The sequence below is a fragment of the Rhinopithecus roxellana genome, chromosome 6 (assembly GCF_007565055.1).
Source record: "Rhinopithecus roxellana isolate Shanxi Qingling chromosome 6, ASM756505v1, whole genome shotgun sequence".
NCBI classification, from domain to species: Eukaryota; Metazoa; Chordata; class Mammalia; order Primates; family Cercopithecidae; genus Rhinopithecus; species Rhinopithecus roxellana.
In genome coordinates, this window is record NC_044554.1 from 145,989,457 (window position 1) to 145,998,850 (window position 9,394).

A 9,394-nucleotide genomic window follows, 5' to 3' on the forward strand; every position below is an offset into this window, starting at 1 on the left:
CCCTTTGGCCATCCCAGTACAGCAATTGATAAGAATAACCCAGTGTGGCCATGTACAGTTGCTCACACCTGTAATCCCAGCACTTTGGGAAGCCAAAGCAGGCAGATCACTTGAGCCCAAGAGTTGGAGATCAGCCTGGGCAACATGGCAAAACCACATCTCCACAAAAATTACAAAAATTAGTTGGTCTGGTGATGTCTTCCTGTAGTTGTAGCTACCCAGGAGGCTGAGGTGGGAGGATCACCTGAGCCTGGGAGGTCAAGGCTGCAGTGAACTGTGATCACACCAGTGCACTCCAACCTGGGCAACAGAGTGAGACCCTGTCTCAAAAAAAAAAAAAAAGGTATAACCCAGTGTAATTTTCAAGAACGCTGAACCAAAAGTTAGCTGGGCGTGGTAGTGTGTGCCTGTGGTCCCAGCTGCTTGGCAGACTGAGGTGGGAGGATCACTTGAGCCCGGGAAGTTGAGGCTGCAGTGAGTCGTCATCATGCCACTGCACTGCAGACAGGGTGACAGAGCGGGACCCTGTCTCTAAAAAGAAAAATCCAAAACAAAAAACACTGAGCTAAAAGTCAGCATCTTCCCTCAGTTTTGTGTGGCCTGCCCTGCTGATTTCTCTGGGGTTGACGGTGTGGGGTGCTAAGAACATAGGAAATTGTTTCTCTTGACCATCCCATACATTTAAATATTATACAACTCTTTGTCACATGGGCACTTTTTCATGTATAGGTTCTTTGGAGACCCCTGGCCCCACAGTTGGGAGTCTTCCTCTTGACAGAGGCAAATGCATCTCCACTGTAGCTGGTCCTTTAGGGCTCTTCCGTGAATGTTCTGTGCATACATGCATCTCACCTCTCCAGGTGGCCCTCTCAACCATTTGCTGGCCACCTAGCACCTTAGACCTAGCACCTTAGACCCTTTTTCAGTTCCCTAACTATGGCTCTTGCATGGTCTCTCACCCTTTATATTTCCCAGGCAAAAGTGGGATACTAAGCTTCTGTGTCCCCAAAGTGCAGAGAACACACACCAAGCTCTAAATGGTCTCCTTGAGGCCCTTTTTGCCATTCTTCAGATGAAGGGGAGGGGCAGAGAGCACACCCCAAGGAACCCTCCCATTTTCACTCTGACCACTGCAGCTTCAACCCTTTTGTAACCCTCAATTGCAGCCTGGCATTTGGCAGCTGCCTGTTCTTTTTTCCCAGCTGGTTTTCTCCCCAGCTCCTCTGACTTATCTAGGCTTTATATTTATATTTGGATGCGTTGTATGGTTTTACCACTCTCCCCACAGCATACATACTGTATTGTCAATACCCCTGGACTTTAACATTAAAATACTGACAGAACCATATGTATTTTGAAGGGGACAACATTTCTGACCACTTCCCTGAGTGTTCACAGTTCTCTTTGAGGAAAAAGATGTTTTCAGTAGTCTTTCACTTACTTAACACTGAATTGTATATTGCCTTTCTCCGAGGTATGTCTTCATCTTTACTCCCTCACTGGGCTTCCCAGAAAAGCAAGAACTGTTTTCTCTACCTCTACCTGTAACAAACTAATTCACTGCTAGGCACAGAATAGGCACTTACTAAATATTAATGAGGAGACAAATGAAGTAGGGAGCTTCCTTGGAGAGAATTAAAAATATAATTTGACATAGGACAAACATCAATTTGGACAAAACTTTTCAGAAACATACTAATCATTCAAAGCCAGGCATTTGTGCCTAGTTCTTATCAGGCTTGGTTCCTTATTGTGTATCTCCGTGTTCCTAGCCTGAGCATTTACATCACATCTTTGTGTACTTACACTTTTTTGGGGGGGTTGGGGGAGGACAGGATCTCACTCTGTCACCCAGGCTAAAGTGCAGTGGCGCTATCATGGCTCACTGCAGCTTCAACCACCCAAGCTCAGGTGATCTCCCACTTCAGCCTCCCAAGTAACTGGGGCTGTAGGTGCACGCCACCATGCCCAGCTAATTTTTTGTATTTTCAGTAGAGGTGGGGTTTCACCATGTTGCTCAGGCTGGTCTCAAACTCCTGGGCTCAAGCAATCTGCCCACTTTGGCCTCCCAAAGTGCTGGGATTATAGGTGTGAACTACTGCACCCAGTCACATTTCTTATAGTAGTTCTGACAATATATTTCTGTTCTTTTATTGGGCTATTACTTAGAAAGTGCTTTTAAAGCTTGTTGAAATAAAACAAAAATGAGTTAGACCAGTGAATCACTGGCATTTCCATTCTTCCAGATGACAACTCTGGAAGAATATCTAGGAAATGGGGACTGGTACAATTCTGGCTATGCTTTAGAAATCAGAACCCCAGTGGGGGCCCCAAAGCTAGATATAAGATCTGAATGCACACTACCATCACCATCAAGAATCCTCAGCCAAGAGAAGTACAGTCTGGAAAATGATACAAACACTGGTTCTTGAAGAGAAGAATGCAAAACTGCTCCCCGAAAAGCTCACCTTTTAAGAATTAAAAATGACATAAATAGCCATGAGTCAGCATATGCAAGAGTCAGGATTCCTAGTCCTCTGAAAAACTCTAAAATAGTGTTTAAATTGTTCATGAAGGAACAGAATCTATAAGGCAAGAACAGGCTATCATGAAAAAAGAAAAAGATCTAGAAAAGAGCCCACATGAAATTCTAAATATGAAAATAGTCATTTTCATTGAAAATTCAGTGGAAGTGGTGTGAACAGCTAAAGAAAAGGGTAAGTTGGAAGACAGATCTAAGAAAAGTATCTAGAATGTACCACAAAGATGCAAAATATGAAAGCAAAATTGAGACAATGATAGAAGAGAAAAATCGATGTTACTTCTAATAGGAGTCCCAGAAGAGACTATAAAATATGAAAGAGAAGCAATATATTTCCAGAAAAGTCCTCAGATTAAAGGAGTACATAGAGCTCTTAATAAAGACAAATTAAGTCCCAGACATACCAGATTGAAGCAGAACATCAAGAACTAAGAAGAAAAATCTTAAATTACCTGAGATAGAAAAGGTTCATTATAAATAACACTGAGAGCAAACTTACCAGTAGTAATAAATGCCGTAAGACCGAGTACTGAGGGAAAACATTAAACCTTAAATTTACCTGTTAACTCATCATTTAAGCATGAAGGCAAAATAATTCCATGTAGGCCAGGCATGGTGGCTCATGCCTGTAATCCCCTCTTTGTGAGGCCAAGGCCAGTGGATCACCTGTGGTCAGTAGTTCAAGACAAGCCTGGCCAACATGGCAAAACCCCATCTCTACTAAAAACATAAAAATTAGCCAGGTGCAGTGGCAAATGCCTGTAGTCCCAGCTATTCGGGAGGCTGAGACACAAGAATCACTTGAACCCAGGAGGCGGAGATTGCAGTGAAATAGTAATTCCATGTAACAAAAACTGAGTTTACTGCTCAGGTCCTCTCTAAAAAGAACTCTTCAGAGTTCTTTCAACTAGAAATAAGCTAAACCATGAAGGCCAGGAGTGAGATGAAGCATTAAGTTGGTTTAAAAAAAAAAAAAAAATTGGAGTACATGTAAATAAGTATTGACTGTAAAAATTACTTTTTGAGACAAGATCTCATTCTGTTAGGCTGGAGTGTGGCAGCGCTGTCACAACTCACTGCAGCCTCAGCCTCCCAGACTCTGGCAGTCCTCCTGCCTCAGCTTCCCAGAGTAGCTGGGACCACAGGTGCACACCACCACACCCAGCTCATTTTATTTGTAGAGACGGTCTTGTTATGTTGCCCAAGCTGATCTCCAACTCCTGGGCTCAAGCGATCTGCCTGCTTTGGCCTCCCAAAGTGCTGGGATTACAAGCGTAAGCCACCACACCTGGCCAAAATTACGTAATTGTGTAACCAACTGGGAGGGCTGGCTATGGAGGGGCAAAATAAGCTGCAACTAGGAACTAGCCAAAAATTATATGGAAGTTGTTTATGGAAGGTATAGAAATACTGATTAACTTTTTAAGTATGCATGTTGAAATATCGAGTACTGTAAGAAATAGGCCGCCTGCAGTGGCTCACATCTGTAATCCCAGCACTTTGGGAGGCCTAGGTGGGTGGATTACTTGAGGTCAGAAGTTCGAGACCAACCTGGCCAACATGGTGAAACCCTGTCTCTACTAAAAATACAAAAATTAGCCAGATATAGTGGTGCACAGCTGTAATCCCAGCTACTCCAGAGGCTAAGGCAGGAGAATCCTTTGAACCTGGGAGGCAGAGGTTGTAGTGAGCCAAGATTACACCACTGCACTCCATTCTGGGCGACAGAGTGAGACTCCGTCTCAAAAATAATAAAAAGTAAAACTTCCAACCAACGGAGGAACATAATAGGATAAAAACCCAGTGTGGAGGTAAGACCTGGTGATCCTTTAAAGATAAAGCCTAAAGCCCCAGACAACCAGTTCGGTCTTTTACGTGAAGGATGCACCTTTTGTGTTTCTTAACAGAGACATCTGAATGGGACAGATACTTCTTTCTCTCTGGAAGACTTATTCCAGTTGCTTTCATCACAGCCTGAAAATTCACTGGAGGTAATTGGAACCTTGGCCTTTATCCTTGCAGGAACGTATCTGCACTGACTTTTTGGTGAATAAATACAACTCCTTTACTTGGTTGACACAGCACTTTAAAGTAATGCTTATTTTTACAGAAGCACTTCAGCTTAGAATTAACGAAGTATGTATAGCATTCCTCTTTCCAAATCCCAAAGGTGTAATCAAATTTAGACTGGTCATGGAAAACAGTATGGAGGTTTCTCAAAATACTAAAAATTGAACTGCCGTGTGATCCCACTATCAGGTATTTATCCAAAGGAAAGGAAATCGGTGTATCAAAGGGACACCTGCACCCCCATGTTTATTGCAGCAACATTCACAATAGCCTTATCGTTTTAGTGCTTAGAGGCATTTAAGCAACCTCTTTCCTCCAGACTACTACTTCACTGTAGTTTATTATCCCTGACCCGCCACAATGTGATTACCAACCCGCTAGGATGAGAGTTACATCTTATAAAGTAGTAAATTACAAGATTGTAACATTAGACTTTTTAATAAGAAAATGCAGTCAGCTTTTATACTAATCAATCTTAATTTCTAGGTTACTCAGAATTCCAAGTATTCTGCAGAATTCCAAGTATTCTGATTTGGACTCACATCATGTATTGTACTGACTGCATTTTAACCATGAAGTTAGTGCCAACAGCATCTCTCTATTAAATATAAAGGAACTGACAAGAGAGGAAAGAAAAGTTGTGTTAGGTAATAGGACTGCTTCAGAAATAGGGCTATTCATGTTTAAAGTGTTTTTCCTTCATTTTTCAGGGCGTCTCATTGGGAGATATTCCTCTTCCAGGCAGTATCAGTGATGGCATGAATTCTTCAGCACATCATCATGTAAACTTCAGCCAGGCTATAAGTCAGGATGTGAATCTTCACGAGGCCATCTTGCTTTGTCCCAACAATACATTTAGAAGGAATCCAGTAACAAGGACTTCACAGTCACAAGAACCATTTCTGCAGTTAAATTCTCATACCACCAATCCTGAGCAAACCCTTCCTGGAACTAATTCGACAGGCTTTCTTTCACCGGTTGACAATCATATGCGGAATCTAACAAGCCAAGACCTACTGTATGACCTTGACGTAAATATATTTGATGAGATAAACCTAATGTCATTGGGCACAGAAGACGACTTTGATCCAATCAATGTTTCTCAGCTTTTTGATGAACGAGATTCTGATTCTGGCCTTTCTTTAGATTCAAGTCACAATAGTACCTCTGTCACCAAGTCTAATTCCTCTCACTGTGTGTGTGAAGGTGCTACAGGTTATTGTACTGACCACAAATCTAGTTCCCACCATGACTTAGAAGGTGCCGTAGGCGGCAACTACCCAGAACCTAATAAGCTTTGTCACATGGATCATAGTGATTCTGGTTTCCATGGGGATCTTACATTTCAACACGTATTTCATAACCACACTTACCACTTACAGCCAAGTGCACCAGAATCTACTTCTGAACCTTTTTCGTTGCCTGGGAGGTCACAGAAGATAAGGAGTAGGTACCTCGAAGACACAGATAGAAACTTGAGCCGTGATGAATGGCGTGCTAAAGCTTTGCATATCCCTTTTTCTGTAGATGAAATTGTCGGCATGCCTGTTGATTCTTTCAATAGCATGTTAAGTAGGTACTATCTGACAGACCTACAAGTCTCACTTATCCGTGATATCAGACGAAGAGGGAAAAACAAAGTTGCTGCACAGAACTGTCGTAAACGCAAATTGGACATAATTTTGAATCTAGAAAATGATGTATGTAACTTGCAAGCAAAGAAGGAAACTCTTAAGAGAGAGCGAGCACAATGTAACAAAGCTATTAACATAATGAAACAGAAACTGCATGACCTTTATCATGATGTTTTTAGTAGATTAAGAGATGAAGAAGGTAGGCCCGTCAATCCAAACCACTATGCACTTCAGTGTACCCATGATGGAAGTGTCTTGTTAGTACCCAAAGAACTGGGGGCCTCAAGCCACAAAAAAGGAAACCCAAAAGGGAAAGAGAAAGTGAGAAGAAACTGAAGATGGACTCTATTATGTGAAGTAGTAATGTTCGGAAACTCATTATTTGGATCAGAAACTGCTTCAAGAATTATCTTTAAGTACTGCTACTTGAATAACTCAGTTAAGGCTCTGTTTTGAAGCTTATATGGACAAATGTTTAGGACTTCAAGATCACACTTGTGGGAAATCTGGGGGAGCCACAACTTTTCATGAAATGCATTGTATACAAAATTCAGTTATGTCCAAAGAATAGGTTAACATTTTGAAAACCCAGTAAGACTTTTTGGCAGCCATCCTTTTTAGTCAGTCGGTTACTTCAGAAAGAGCAAACACTGGGGATCAAATTATTTTAGGAGGTATTTCAGTTTTTTAAATGCAAAATAGCCTTATTTTCATTTAGTTTGTTAGCACTATAGTAAGCTTTTCAAACAGTATTTTAGTCTTTATATTTAACTTATAAATTTTGTTTTCTGTTGAAATAAATTTTGTATTTGTATTAAAAATTAACTTTTCCCTTTTATACAGAAATCTCAAGCAAATTTCTTGTTTTCCTTCCAAAATATCCATTCAGAAATATAGGTGAATAACAAATAGGGCAGCATAGCAAATTGATCAGACTCAAGCCAAATTGAGGCCAACATAGTATGCCAAAGTAAGGCAAATTCACCCCCCTCCACCCCAATACTTAACACACTGAATACTATGTGATATAGAGTGCACTGAAGACCTGGAGTCACTGGTAGTTTAAGCCACAGGCTTTCCTCATGTAACCAGAGATGGAATGGGCTACTTGCATAAACAGAACTCCTTGTGCGTATATTAAATCCATAAAATCTCTGGCAGTAGTAAAGCCAGCCTGAAGGGATGGCCTCACATCTTAGAATACTGAGATCTCACCAGAACACTGTAAGCCATATAAACAAACCAACAGTAGGGGAAGAGTAACAGTGAAACCATCTAAGATTGTTTAAAATAGGCAAAAGCTATTGGGGGGAAAAAACAGGTGAATTTGAAAATAAACCAGGGTATGGTAAATTCTAGAAATAATGGCATTTGAAATGAAAACCTAAGTTCACTCTAACAGTAAACAGATTGAGTTTTCTGAAGACAGCAATGACCTCACCTAGATAACTGTGAAGTCTGAGGAACATCAACACGTGTACTATAACGTGTACATAAAATTTTATGTCCAATTTTTCAAAATGAAGTTTCTCAGATGCTATTTCTGCCGTTACAGTGTAGAGTATCACATAAATATCTTGGGCTAGAGAAACGCAGTTTATATATACCGTTGGATTTTTGTAATAAGTTTTTTTCCCAAGACCTGTTACTTTGCCAGAAATGCTTCTAGATAAAATTATTGCCCCATTCAATGACTCATGGTGTTCAATGATCATTTGTTTAGTCTGCTGACGAGCTGCTTTTACAAGGGAGTATTTCAAATGTCTTAAGCTTTTGATAGTTATAATTTAAGGACACACGTAAAACATTTCAGTTTACAGTAGGAAATCCTACAGTACCAATTTACTTGTTTCAAAGTTGACTAAGTGCACTCGCACGAGTGCCTGCTTATCAGATAGCATTCTTCAAACCTCTAAAAGGAAAGGACAAGAGAGCAGAATTGGTAATCATGGTGAGTCTTTGTGCTGCTGAATTGCAGTGGCCCCCAAAGATCCAGCCTCGAACTCCTGGACTCAAATCCGCGTATCTCAGCCTCCCAAGCTGCTCAGATTATGCACCATGTCTGGCCTGAAGTTTAAGCTATAAAAAACCTTAAATATAGCACACAGATAAGTAACTGCAAACTGAATATATTTAGATAGTAGTGTCTGTACTGAACTTTGTCATTATTCCCCATACGATGCAGCATACTATTTACCAAACTTCTATCTTGGATTAAATAAAAGTAACCTAGAGACAACTCAAGTGTATGAGACGCGCTTAGGTCATGTGCAAATAAATACACGTTTCATACAAGGGGACTACAGCGTTATTTTGGTAGTGTAGGTTCCTGAAATTGATGCTCCCTTCTCCCATACCAAGGAACTTTTAATTGGTGAATAAGCAGCCAGCTTTACAAGATCTAATTGGCTATGGGCTGGCTTCCTGACATAAACCCATCTCCATCTTAACATGCTGGATTCAAGACATAATAAACGAACTGCTTTTCCGACAGTCCAGTTTTAAAGGTAGAAGGAATTCCACATTCGCTTTCCAGTGCAACCCAACTAGATTACAAAGTCAATGCCAAAAACCAAACCACCATTGCCTAGGACCCTCCACATTACCTACCTAGTTGAGTAATCTTGATTGCAGTATCTAATGTCTTAATCAGAATGAGGAAGATAGGGATAAAGACAACCCAAGTGGGTAGGGTATCTTTTCCAATTAAGACTCACTTGAGCATCTTCTGAAGTGTGATCAGATTTTAGGCCAATTGTGTGGAAAATAAAGGGAGGCTTTGGTTGAGCAGAGCTACAGAACCAGTATACAAGGTTTTTGTGGTAATACTAACTTCCCTAAATGCACTCAAGTGGCTAGATCCTTCTTTCCCCATCTCAGTTTTCAAACTATTTGTTCTCTGGTAAATCCGTGCAACTCACTGGTTCCCCCAATTCCCCTCCACCACCCCAAAACAAGCCAGTGTTAGTGCATTACTAAATAGTGCAAATGTCAAAATTATGTAGGGCCTGTCAACCATCTCAGTACATTAGTTCCAAACCTTAAAGATAGCAAATTTAAATAACATGCACTCCAGGTGTCCTGAGATAGGTGTTTACTACCTTTTGCATTTTTCAACCATCAGTGACAAACTGAGACTTATTGCCTT

The 9,394-nt window shown here is 40.8% G+C and overlaps 1 protein-coding gene across 1 annotated transcript in view; it reads left to right on the plus strand.

Moving 5' to 3' along the window:
* Positions 1-7,894, plus strand: part of NFE2L3 (nuclear factor, erythroid 2 like 3) — a 30,894-nt gene extending 23,000 nt beyond the window's left edge. The window contains exons 3-4 of the mRNA XM_010356537.2: positions 4,450-4,533; positions 5,323-7,894. Of these exons, the coding sequence (XP_010354839.1) occupies positions 4,450-4,533; positions 5,323-6,582 (1,344 nt within the window). The 3' untranslated portion in view covers positions 6,583-7,894. The remainder of the gene's footprint in view (positions 1-4,449; positions 4,534-5,322) is intronic.
* Positions 7,895-9,394: the final 1,500 nt, after the last annotated feature.